We start from the raw sequence: 11,902 nt of genomic DNA on the forward strand, positions 1-11,902 counted from the left end.
CCAACGCGGCCATAAGGCTCGATGCAGCTGTCAGGACAGTGCCTGCAGGCTCCCCCCACCCCATGGAAACTCTGTCTCCCAGCTCCAGGCAGACAGACCCCGGCCCTAGACTCACAAGGGATGTTGCAGAGTGCCGAAAGCAAATCCGTGACACTCTGGGCACCTCACGCAGCCCTGGAGGGGCCCTGGCTGCCCCCACCATGGTGGGAATCACCCCCAAGAGCCCAGGCAGTGCAAGGGCAATTCCCCACAGCACTCAGTTCCTTGTGAACCGCGGCCACTCCAAAGTACAAGCAACTTGGGGATCAGCTCCCAGCCCCAGGCGCAACGTGTAACCTCCTCCCCTGGGCATCACGTTCAGTTCAGGCAAAGGGATGTCCAGAACCACAGACACGAGGGCAAAGAACAAAGCAACTGTTTATTGTTTGACTGTGCAGAAACACCACCTGGGAGTGATTTTGCCACAGAGCTTGGCACCAGCGCGCTTCCCCTTACCCTGTGACACCTGAAGAGTCATCGCCACGCCAGCGTCCGTCCATCTGTCGGGGAAGCGTCAGCTCCCGCCGCAGCAGGTATCTGCGTAGCCGATGGCCTACTCCTTTTGCTTTTTCCTTCAGGGATAGGATTCAGCTCTGAGAATCAGAGGGGACAACGCCTGAGCTCGCCTGCCTGCGCTTCCGCTCTGCCCCCGAGTAGAGCCCTGCAGGACACTCGCACAGCTCTCAGCTCGCCTGTTGCATCGCCAGTCTCGGTGCGATGTGTCTGCAGCACATGAAACCGAGACCTCAGGTTAGTGCACAAAGCTGAATGCTAGGTACAGGGGAGGGTTACAAACACCAAAGGAGGGTTTGCAGCCTTAGGCTGCTTAGACTTCAGGGCTTACACTTTATCATCTAAGGATTTACCCCTTTTCATTTATCAGTAAGCCTTAAGCCCTGAACTCTAAATGACAAACTGCAAATCTTGGAACCCAAAGGGTTGCTGAGGCTTTAAAGTTTATGGATGAGGTTAGATTTTAAATCCTGCACCCTGATTGCTAAATGAGCAAACTCTGATAAATACTGATCCCCCACAAAATAAAGTAATAAATCATAACCCCTGTGTGAGAGACCCTCAATAACAAACTAAACAATAAACCTTAAGTGAAAAACTCCAAACCCTGAGCTTTAAGTAAGAAACACCAAAGCACCCACGAGCATGAAAACAGTAAAAAGAAGTCAAGGAGTTTTGCCCACAGCTTAAGAAGTTTCCCCTTCATTTAGAAGTGCAGCAAAACCAGAAGACACATACCAGAATCATCTTAATCATGCTGTTTATAGGTTTGATTTTAGCCACCATTCAAATGTAAGCACGTGCAAGAATCATGCCACCGGACTGCACTAAGCTGCGCTACCACTGAACGTAAAATCTTTTCTGTTACAGACCATTAATATTTTTGCTCCTCTCGGCTCCACAGCCAAACATCCACAACCAGTAAACATCTACAGCAAAACCACCTTCCACCTCCCAGCCCTGCTCACATACAGTCCTGCAGCCTAAGGACTTAGCCGTGTCCACGCCGCAAGTCAGAGCTCACCCTCCGTGGCCAGCCGCAGATCTCTGCAGAGCTCCTAGCTGTGACAACGCTCCTTTGACTGCCAGGCGATGCTTCTGCACCTGCGAAGAGACCGGAACAGTTACTACTCCCTAGTCCCAGGCCTGTACGTGTTTCCAGAATTATCACTGACCCTCTGTGCTGCCTCAGCCACCCTCTCTGGCTCCGTATCATCCCAAGGATGTCACAGCAGCCATCACAAAGAGAAGGACGGAGAGCTGGACAGGGAGTGGAATCGAATGGATCCAGACAGCCCAGAACAGCCCTCGCCAAGCTTGAGCCCCACTCCCCTGCCGAGCATGCAGCACTCTGCGCCCTGCTGTGCCCAAACTCCGCGTGTGGGCCTGCGTACCTGCTTCCCTGCGGCTCCCAGACATCTGCAAGGGCCACGGTGCACACAAAGGCCTGCGCTGGGGAAGAACCTTGTGTTCAGTTGCAGTATTTTAGTATTCCTTGCGCATTAGCACCTTTCAGATGCTCAACCCCAAATGCTCTCAGCCCTCAACAGGCTCAGTACCGGTGGCAGCTACTTCATCCACACTTTGCTTTTTCCTGTCTTGTTTGAAAATCCTCCCAGACTCGTTCTGTACTCAGCTGCTTCCTCAAACCGATATCCGCAGGCCAGCAATGGGTTACTTAGTCCTCAGCACTGCTGCTGGGAGACAGAATTAACAAACATCTGTTATCAATAGTTACCTTAGCTACCCAGGCCAGAATGCATCCTTCTCTATTTTCTAGTCATATCAGGAGTCACTAAATTGCAGGTTTATGTCCATGTTTGATCCAGTTCATTAGTTATTATTCACAAAAATCTATTTACTGATCGTCTCTGTTACTTATCAGCATTTGCTGTCACTCATTCCACATCTATAACAAACAGATACATTTTGCATTTTGTTTGAAATGAGAAGCTGTTAAATTTATGCACGGTCTTTTTCTCTTTACCACGTTCAATCTGTTTATTTCCGTTAAAGGAAAGGCCCTAATACATCACTTCCCATCATGCATGGCACGGCAAACTTTGGGGAAAAATTAAATGCAGTTTCGCTATTAGGCAGCCAAAACCATCCCCTGACGCTTACCTACGCATCTTCCGCCACACGGTACTTTTATTCTGCCTCAAGTGTTTCTGTCGATCGCTAATCTCCGTCAAACCTTCACACGACGCCTGGGCCGCCTCTTTTCTAGCTCTGTCCGCAGGGCCCGGCTCTCATCGCCCCGCGCTCCGGCGGCGGCCTTCGCTGCTCTGAAGCATCCTCGCGACTCGTCCGCGATCCCGTCGCCGCCCAGGGACGCGCTCCACGCACCGAAGCCGCAGCGCAGTCAGCGCCGGCCGCCGCCATGACGCCCCGAGCACCGCGCGTGCGCCGACGCCAAGGGGCGGGGCGGCCCCGGCACCGCGCGTGCGCCGACGCCAAGGGGCGGGGCGGCCCCGGCACCGCGCGTGCGCCGACGCCAAGGGGCGGGGCGGCCCGAGCACCGCGCGTGCGCCGACGCCAAGGGGCGGGGCGGCCCCGGCACGGCGCGTGCGCCGACGCCAAGGGGCGGGGCGGCCCGAGCACCGCGCGTGCGCCGACGCCAAGGGGCGGGGCGGCCCGAGCACCGCGCGTGCGCCGACGCCAAGGGGCGGGGCGGCCCCGGCACCGCGCGTGCGCCGACGCCAAGGGGCGGGGCGGCCCCGGCACCGCGCGTGCGCCGACGCCAAGGGGCGGGGCGGCCCCGGCACCGCGCGTGCGCCGACGCCAAGGGGCGGGGCGGCCCCGGCACCGCGCGTGCGCCGACGCCAAGGGGCGGGGCGGCCCCGGCTCCGCGCCTGCGCCGACGCCAAGGGGCGGGGCGGCCCCGGCACCGCGCGTGCGCCGACGCCAAGGGGCGGGGCGGCCCGAGCACCGCGCGTGCGCCGACGCCAAGGGGCGGGGCGGCCCCGGCTCCGCGCCTGCGCCGACGCCAAGGGGCGGGGCGGCCCCGGCACCGCGCGTGCGCCGACGCCAAGGGGCGGGGCGGCCCGAGCACCGCGCGTGCGCCGACGCCAAGGGGCGGGGCGGCCCCGGCACCGCGCGTGCGCCGACGCCAAGGGGCGGGGCGGCCCGAGCACCGCGCGTGCGCCGACGCCAAGGGGCGGGGCGGCCCCGGCACCGCGCGTGCGCCGACGCCAAGGGGCGGGGCGGCCCGAGCACCGCGCGTGCGCCGACGCCAAGGGGCGGGGCGGCCCCGGCACCGCGCGTGCGCCGACGCCAAGGGGCGGGGCGGCCCCGGCACCGCGCGTGCGCCGACGCCAAGGGGCGGGGCGGCCCCGGCACCGCGCGTGCGCCGACGCCAAGGGGCGGGGCGGCCCGAGCACCGCGCGTGCGCCGACGCCAAGGGGCGGGGCGGCCCCGGCACCGCGCGTGCGCCGACGCCAAGGGGCGGGGCGGCCCGAGCACCGCGCGTGCGCCGACGCCAAGGGGCGGGGCGGCCCCGGCTCCGCGCCTGCGCCGACGCCAAGGGGCGGGGCGGCCCGGGCACCGCGCGTGCGCCGACGCCAAGGGGCGGGGCGGCCCGAGCACCGCGCGTGCGCCGACGCCAAGGGGCGGGGCGGCCCCGGCACCGCGCGTGCGCCGACGCCAAGGGGCGGGGCGGCCCCGGCTCCGCGCGTGCGCCGACGCCAAGGGGCGGGGCGGCCCCGGCACCGCGCGTGCGCCGACGCCAAGGGGCGGGGCGGCCCCGGCACCGCGCGTGCGCCGACGCCAAGGGGCGGGGCGGCCCGAGCACCGCGCGTGCGCCGACGCCAAGGGGCGGGGCGGCCCGAGCACCGCGCGTGCGCCGACGCCAAGGGGCGGGGCGGCCCGGGCACCGCGCGTGCGCCGACGCCAAGGGGCGGGGCGGCCCCGGCACCGCGCGTGCGCCGACGCCAAGGGGCGGGGCGGCCCCGGCACCGCGCGTGCGCCGACGCCAAGGGGCGGGGCGGCCCGAGCACCGCGCGTGCGCCGACGCCAAGGGGCGGGGCGGCCCCGGCACCGCGCGTGCGCCGACGCCAAGGGGCGGGGCGGCCCGAGCACCGCGCGTGCGCCGACGCCAAGGGGCGGGGCGACCCGGCACCGCGCGTGCGCCGACGCCAAGGGGCGGGGCGGCCCCGGCTCCGCGCGTGCGCCGACGACAAGGGGCGGGGCGGCCCCGGCACCGCGCGTGCGCCGACGACAAGGGGCGGGGCGGCCCCGGCACCGCGCGTGCGCCGACGCCAAGGGGCGGGGCGGCCCGAGCACCGCGCGTGCGCCGACGCCAAGGGGCGGGTCGTTGCCGAAAGCCAAGGGGCGGGGCGGCCCCGGCAGCGCGCATGCGCTCTCTGCCGAAGGGCTGGGCGCGGGTCCCGGCCCGGTGCTTCTGCATCGCGCAGGCGCCGCGGTTCCGAGGAGCCGGGGGGGGGCTGTAAACGGCGCCGCAGGTCTGGCGGGGCTCAGACCCCCCCTCCCCTCCCTCCCCAGGACCGCCAGGCACCCAGAGTCGCCTGCCGGGGCGGGCGGGCGCCCCCCCACGCCCCCCCACGCCCCCCGCAGCTGTGATGTTGCTGCGTCAGGGTTGAGGAGTGCTGAGTCACGACCCCCCCCCAAGCCTGGTGCTGAGTCACTGTTGGGGCTGGTCCATCACGCCCCAACCCCCGCCCCGGCCCCCCCACCCCAGGGCAGCAAGAGCCCTGGCGCCGCTGCCCCCCGGTTCCCCCCCCGGTGCGGGTGCAGCAGCAGGAGGCGGAGGGCAGGCGAGAGGCAGCGCAGCACCTTTATTGGGGGGGGCTGGGGCACGGGGCCGTGCTCAGCTGCGCTCCGCCAGGCTCAGGCGGTCGAAGAGGTACTCGCCGAGTGCCAGCGGATCCCCCGCCGGCCCCCCAGCACCGGCTGCCAGGTGCCGCAGGGTGGTGACGTGGTCGCCCAGCATCTTGATGGCCTCAACCTGCTCGCGCAGGTAGCGGCGCTCCAGGAGGTCACAGAGCTGTGGGAGGCAGCGCCGGTGCTCAGCAGGTTATGAGGAGGGCGGGGGGGTGGCGAGGGGGCAGCGGGGGGCACTGGGGTGTCTGGAGTACAGGGGGGCAGTAGAGGATAGGGCATCGGGGAGGGAAAGGAGAAGAGTGAGGGGACAGGAGACAAGGAGGGGACACTAGGGACAGGGGCAGCGGGGGACAGGGATGGGGGGGCACTGGGGGGTGGGGGCAAGCAGCTGCCCCAGGCGAGCTCCATGGCAGGCCGGGCCCCCGGGGGCCAGATGACTCACGTGTGGGTCGCCCTTGGCAGTGGCCAGGCCGTGCAGCTCCAGCAGCGCCTGGTTCACCGACCTCTGCAGCTGCAGAGCCGCCTCGAGCAGCTCCAGTGCCGAGCCCCAGGCATCGCGCGGCGGCTTCTGCGGTGGCGGGAGGCGTCGGGGGGCCAGCGCCCTCCGCCACCCCCGCTCGCCCCTGCGCAGCCCCCTTGCCTCCCCCCTGCACATTGTGCAGCGGCCCCCACCCGTCCCAACCCCCCCGGCGCCCACCTGCACGTCGGGCAGCAGCATCCGCCCGCCCGCCCGCCCCGGCCCCCGCCTGCACGTCGGGCAGCGGCGCCCGCCCGCCCGCCCCGGCCCCCCCGGCGCCCGCCTGCACGTCGGGCAGCGGCGCCCGCCCGCCCGCCCGCCCCGGCCCCCCGGCGCCCGCCTGCACGTCGGGCAGCGGCGCCCGCCCGCCCGCCCCGGCCCCCCGGCGCCCGCCTGCACGTCGGGCAGCGGCGCCCGCCCGCCCGCCCCGGCCCCCCGGCGCCCGCCTGCACGTCGGGCAGCGGCGCCCACCCGCCCGCCCCGGCCCCCCCGGCGCCCGCCTGCACGTCGGGCAGCGGCGCCCACCCGCCCGCCCCGGCCCCCCGGCGCCCGCCTGCACGTCGGGCAGCGGCGCCCACCCGCCCGCCCCGGCCCCCCGGCGCCCACCTGCACGTCGGGCAGCAGCGCCCGCCCGCCCCGGCCCCCCGGCGCCCACCTGCACGTCGGGCAGCGGCGCCCGCCCGCCCGCCCCGGCCCCCCGGCGCCCACCTGCACGTCGGGCAGCGGCGCCCGCCCGCCCCGGCCCCCCGGCGCCCACCTGCACGTCGGGCAGCAGCGCCCGCCCGCCCCGGCGTGCCTGCAGGCGCAGCAGCTCCTCAGCTCGCTCCCGCTCCTGGTGCGCCCGCGCCCGCAGCAGCCAGGCGACGCGAGGCAGCGCCACGTCGTCCCGCTCCAGGTAGAGCGCCTGCGGTGCCGGGGATCAGGGTGGGACCCCCCGCATCCCCCCGGACCCACATCCGCCCCAGGACCGTTCCGTGTCCCGCATCTCCCCCACGACCCCTCTCAAGCCTGCAGCGCCTCCAGCCCCACATCGCCCCAGAGCCGCCCTCCCTGCCCCACACGCCTCCCCTGCCCCACTCTTGTCCTCGCAGCAGCCAGCACCCACTGGAACTGCCCTGGAGCGGGGCAGGGCGGAGGGTGGCCTGAACTAAGCAGCTGGGGCCCCAGGCAGGGGGGGTCCCAGACGTCGGGGCCCTGGGCGGGGGGGGGGGGGGGGGGGAGTCCCGGACACCGGGGCCCCGCGCAAGGGGTTGGGGGTGTCCCGACACCGGGGCCCTCACCATGCTCAGGCACACGTAGGCAGCGTGCAGCTCCAGGTTGGCCACGCGGTTGACAGCGGCCTCGCAGTCGCGGTGGTAGTTCTGGCGCACCCGGGACTCCATGGCGGCGGCACCGGCACTGGCGGCGGCACCAGTGGCAGCACCGGCGGGCTCCGCGGGGTCGCAGCAGGCCGGTTCCGTTCAAGCACTGTTGAAGCGAGAACGCGGCTCGGCCGGCACAGAGCTCGGCGGCCTCTTTATGCGCTGCCGCTACCTGGGGGCGGGGAAAAGGGGCCCAGGCGTCCGGGCGCCCTCGTCCCTTGTCCTTTGCCCCCGTTCATCACGCGGCCACAGCAGCGTGACTGGGAGCCCGGGGGGGGGGGGGGGGGCTGGTTCCCCTGGGCCAGGCTTGGGGGGGGAGGGGGGGGGTCATGGTCTGGCGGGGGGCCTGGGGTGTCCCAGTGCAGCCACGTCCCGGCGGGGGGGGGGGGGGGGCGGGGTGTCTCGGCCCAGCCCTGACATGGGCTCTGCCTCCCCCCGGGGGGGGGGGGGGGGGGCAGGCAGTGCCACCCTGGCAGGCTGCAGGCTCTACCCAACCCCGGGGGGCTGGTGCTGCCCCAACTGCGTGGGCAGGGGGAGTCATGTCGGTTCCCCCAGCCCTGGGGGGGGCGTAGGCACCTCAGTCTGGGTGCGGGTGGGGGGTTGCGGGTTCTGCCCCAGCCTGGCCGCGCAAACGGCTCGGCCCAGGTTGGACCAGGCAAAAGCAGCAGCCAGGGCTGGGGGAACCGAGGAGCACAGGGACTGGCTTGGCCGGGGGGGGGCACTCGTTAACCCCAGCACAGAGTTAATGACCTGGTGGGAGTGGGGGGGGGGGGGGGCTGAATCAGCTTTTGCACCAGGAAAGAGGAACTTGGCCAGGGAAAGCTGCTGAGTTGGGTGGCTGCCGGTGGCGGGGGGAGGGAGCTGGGGCAGGGGGGACCCTGCTCCGGGGGCTGCAGCTGAGGATGGAGCCTGCAGGGAGACGGCAGGAGTGTGGGGAACCCCCCGGCACCAGGCCCCCCATGGGGGGCACCCCTCCAGGGCAGAGCCCCCCCCCAACACTGTGACCCGCCATGGCAGACCTCCCTCCACAGGAGCCCCCCATGGCAGAGCCCCCCAGGAGTGCCCCCCCAGCACCATGAACCCCCCAGCACTGTGCCCCATGCTGGTCCCCCCATGGCAGCACCCCCACCCCCCACCCCGGCGTCCAGGCACAAGTACAGCGGGACATGGAAGGTGAAGCAGAAGGTGACAAGGACGCAGCCCTGGTGGAAAAGCTGCGCTGGGACCTCGGCCTGGGCCGGGCAGGCCCCCCCCCCCCCCCCGCCGGGGGGGCACTTTTGGGATGCTCAGGTTGCACCTGACCCACTCGGGGTCCCAGCTCCGGGGCGGGGGGCAGGATCCACACTCACCCCCGCAGCAAGCAGCTCCAACCCGCATGATGCCAGAGATGGTCTCGTCTCCTGGGGGGACACAAAGGGGGAGGGAGGGGGGCCAAGCAGGGACCCCCCCCACACCCCCTCAACCGAGGGCAGATCGAGTATCCGGGCTCCTTCCCCGCCCCGCTCCCCAAAGCCGGAAATGAAACGAAAGCGAAAGTAGCCTGTCCTGCTCCCCCTTCCCCACCCCCCCCACAGGGCCTGCTGCCGCCCCCCCTCCCCCCACATCCGGCACCCTGGGGTCCACGCAGGGGGTGCTGCAGGGACTGGGGGGGGGTCCCACAGCCGGAGACACCCGACACACGGCTCGGCCCGGTTCCCGGTTCCCCTTTATTTCCAGACACCAGATACAAAACAAGTTACAAAAGAAAGAAAAAAGGGGGGGGCACAGCACACCTGGGCTCCCCTGGTGGGGGGGGCATGACATCACCACTGCATGACGTCACCCCCGAAGTGTCTGGGGGGGTCGCTGCCCCCAGCGCTGGGCAGCTCTATAGCGACACTGCTTGCAAAGCAGGGCTGGCCCCCCAAGCAGGGGGGAAAGGGGGGGTCCGACTCAGGTGCCCCCCAGGGAGCCAGCACTGGGGAGATCGCAACCCCCTAATAAACACCCACCCTGCAGCCCCCACCCATCCCACAGGGCCAGGGGGCTCAGGGCCCCCGCCGGGGGGACCCCAGCACCCAAGGCAGATCTGGGGGTCCCAGGCGACGCCATTTGCAGCCCCAGCCAGTTTGTCCGAGGGGAGGGAAAATGGGCCGAGCTCAGCCCCCAAGAGGGGCGAGTCCTAACAAAGTCCAGTTCGTTAAAAGGACACCCCCCCTCGAAGGCACAGAGCCCCACAGGGCTGGCGGGGGGGGGGGGGGGGGGGGCAGCATCATCCCTGCCGGCAGGGCCAGTCTGGGGGGGGGGGGGGCGGGGGCTGCAGCCCCCGCCCGGCTCTACGACATCTTCCAGATGGTGAGCGAGGCCGTGAGGACACCGGCAGCGAAGATGGTGATGGTCTGCCAGGTTGGCGTGCCGAAGTAGGAGAGGAGTCCTTCCTGGGGGGGCAGGCGGGTCAGCCAGAGCCCACCCCCCGGCCGGAGCGGCCGAGCGCCACTCTGGGCCTGACCCTGCCTTCCCACACGGGGCTCGTCTGGGTGCAGGGGGGGGGCACGGGGGAGGGATCTGACCCCCCCCCCCGGGGGGCAGCACAGGGCCTCCCCTGTGTCTCACCCATCCTCCCTGCGCTTGGATCCAGGCCAGGACGTGGTCACGGAAGTACTCCATGGTCCAGCTGAGGATGGTGCGCACCAGCTCGGGGACCTTGGTGCACAGCGCCTGGGGGGGTGGGCAAGGTGAGGGGAGACAGAGGGGGCAGCGGGGCCGGGGGGGTGCGGGGGGGCCCACCTTGAGCACAAGTTTGCAGGCAAAGTAGAAGAGGGCGACGACGCGGCCCCAGTTGAAGGTGCGGTCGGCAAACATCTCGGCGGCCACACGGAAGAAAACCTCCTTGGGCGGGTGGCAGCCCACCTGCTCGATCATCCTGTGGGGGGGGTGAGCCAGGCGGACCCCCCGGGCCCCCCCGACCCCGCTGCTCCCCCCGGGCCCCCCACCTCTGCAGCTCTGCGTTGCTGTCCAGCTCGTCGCCGATGCGGCGCAGACACTCGCCGAGGCGCTTGGTCTCAGCGCTGCAGGGCTGCGGGCCGCCGAGCTCCGCCTGGCCGAGCGCCACGGCCTGCGCGTCCCCGCAGCGCTGCACCCGGTCGCGGATGAACCTGGCGGCGGAGGGATGAGCGGCGGCCCCGGCGGCCCCGGCGGCGCGGCCCGGCGCGGCCCGCACTCACCCCCGCAGCAGGATCACCCCCGTGCGCAGGATCTGCTCCGACGAGGCCCCTGCGGAGAGCGGCGGCGGCGGCTTGGGGGGGGGGGGGGGGGGACGCGCCCGGCCCGGCCCGGCCCGGCCCGGCGCCCCCGGAGCCGCCCAGGGCCCCGCCGGGGCAGGGCCGCCGCGAGCGCGGGCCCCGCCGCGGCCCCCGCCCCACTCACCGCCTCCCCCCGCCGGCGGCGGCTCCAGCTCGCTGCTGCCGCCTCCACCGCTGCCGCTGCCGCTGCCGCCGCCGCCGCCGCCCCGCTGCGCCGCCGCCGCCGCCGCCATCGCTGCCCACACCACGTGGTCCCGGGCGCCGGCGTCACGTGACTCCGGCAGCGCGGCGGCGGGCTCCGCCCACCGGGTCACGTGGCCGAGCGGCGGTTGTTGGGGGGGGACGCGATATGGTGCGCGAGCGCAGACACGTGACAAAGCCCAGAGAGTGACGTAAGGCCGGCGCCGTGGGCGTGGGCTCCACCCCGCCGGGCGCGGCGCGCGCAGAGCCCCGCCCCCGCCGCAAGCCCCGCCCCCCTCCCCCCCCCCCCCCCCGCGGCAGCTGCAAGCGGCGTCTCGGGTCGGCACCGTGCTGGGGGCAGAGCGCGACCCGACCTCGACCCGAACTGACCCCGACGCGACCCCGACCCGACCCCGACGCGACCCGACCCAGCCCGAACCGACCCGACCCAACTCGAACCGACCCCAACCCCGAACTGAACTGACCCTGAAGCGACCTGACCCAACTCGACCCAGTCCAAACTGACCTTGACCCGAACTGACCCCGACCCAACCCGACCTGACCCAACCCGACCCCGACCCGACACCAACAAGACCCAACCTGACCCCATCCGATCTCAACCCAGCCCCAGCCTGATCCAACCCTGACACTGATCCTGATCTGACTCCAATCCGATCCTGATCCTGACCCAGTCCCGACCCAATCTGACCTGACCGGACCTGATCCAAGCCGATCTGACCCTTGACCCGATCCTACTCTGACCCAGTCTGAGCCAATGCAGCCCTGACCCAAGCCCAGTCCGATCTTGATCCTAAAGCTACTCCCGATCCCAGCCTGACCCCAACCCCAGTCTGACCCTGATCCCTGTCGGGATCCCAGCGGTCGCCTGGAGGTGCCGGGCTGCGGCCGCAGCCAGCGCCGCTGCCGCGTCCCCCCGGCGCCGCCCGCTCCGGCGCCGCCCGCTCCGGCACTGTCCATCCTGCTGCCACCCACTCGGCACGGCCCCCCGGCCCCCTGTGCGGGCACCCCGTGACCCGCCGGGTGCCCCGTCCCCCCCCCGCGCGGCCGCCCTCCCCGGCCCCACGGCCGCTGCTCTCCGAGCACATGGGAGCCAGCGCCACGCCAGTGCCACGCGCACGCGTGAGCACGCGCGCACCAGCACCACGCCG

The 11,902-nt window shown here is 70.9% G+C and overlaps 2 protein-coding genes and 1 long non-coding RNA gene across 5 annotated transcripts; all 3 read right to left on the reverse strand.

The window, feature by feature from the left end:
* Window positions 1-399: 399 nt before the first annotated feature.
* Window positions 400-2,956, reverse strand: LOC134154280 (uncharacterized). The gene is made up of 4 exons (XR_009961356.1): window positions 2,677-2,956; window positions 1,947-2,249; window positions 1,577-1,656; window positions 400-762 (listed from the first exon to the last, which is right to left on the reverse strand). It is a non-coding gene; the product is annotated as an uncharacterized LOC134154280 (long non-coding RNA).
* A 2,373-nt stretch (window positions 2,957-5,329) lies between these two features.
* On the reverse strand, window positions 5,330-9,519 carry LOC134154278 (ferritin, higher subunit-like). 3 transcript variants are annotated; one of them, XM_062601030.1, is made up of 5 exons: window positions 8,622-9,519; window positions 7,192-7,378; window positions 6,669-6,815; window positions 5,837-5,962; window positions 5,330-5,557 (listed from the first exon to the last, which is right to left on the reverse strand). In XM_062601030.1, exons 2-5 carry the CDS (start codon window positions 7,291-7,293, stop codon window positions 5,381-5,383), a joined length of 552 nt encoding a protein of 183 aa, XP_062457014.1. In that variant the 5' UTR covers window positions 7,294-7,378; window positions 8,622-9,519; the 3' UTR covers window positions 5,330-5,380. The 3 variants fall into 3 exon arrangements, with proteins under 3 accessions (XP_062457014.1, XP_062457013.1, XP_062457012.1); XM_062601029.1 differs by having other exon boundaries at window positions 7,192-7,444; XM_062601028.1 differs by lacking the exon at window positions 8,622-9,519 and having other exon boundaries at window positions 7,192-8,309.
* Window positions 9,520-9,546: 27 nt separating this feature from the next.
* BAX (BCL2 associated X, apoptosis regulator) lies at window positions 9,547-10,801 on the reverse strand. Its single transcript, XM_062601027.1, has 6 exons — window positions 10,678-10,801; window positions 10,476-10,524; window positions 10,245-10,406; window positions 10,039-10,174; window positions 9,865-9,969; window positions 9,547-9,689 (listed from the first exon to the last, which is right to left on the reverse strand). Exons 1-6 carry the CDS (start codon window positions 10,784-10,786, stop codon window positions 9,588-9,590), a joined length of 663 nt encoding a protein of 220 aa, XP_062457011.1. The 5' UTR covers window positions 10,787-10,801; the 3' UTR covers window positions 9,547-9,587.
* Window positions 10,802-11,902: the final 1,101 nt, after the last annotated feature.

This window comes from Rhea pennata, unplaced genomic scaffold (assembly GCF_028389875.1).
Source record: "Rhea pennata isolate bPtePen1 unplaced genomic scaffold, bPtePen1.pri scaffold_195, whole genome shotgun sequence".
NCBI lineage: Eukaryota > Metazoa > Chordata > Aves > Rheiformes > Rheidae > Rhea > Rhea pennata.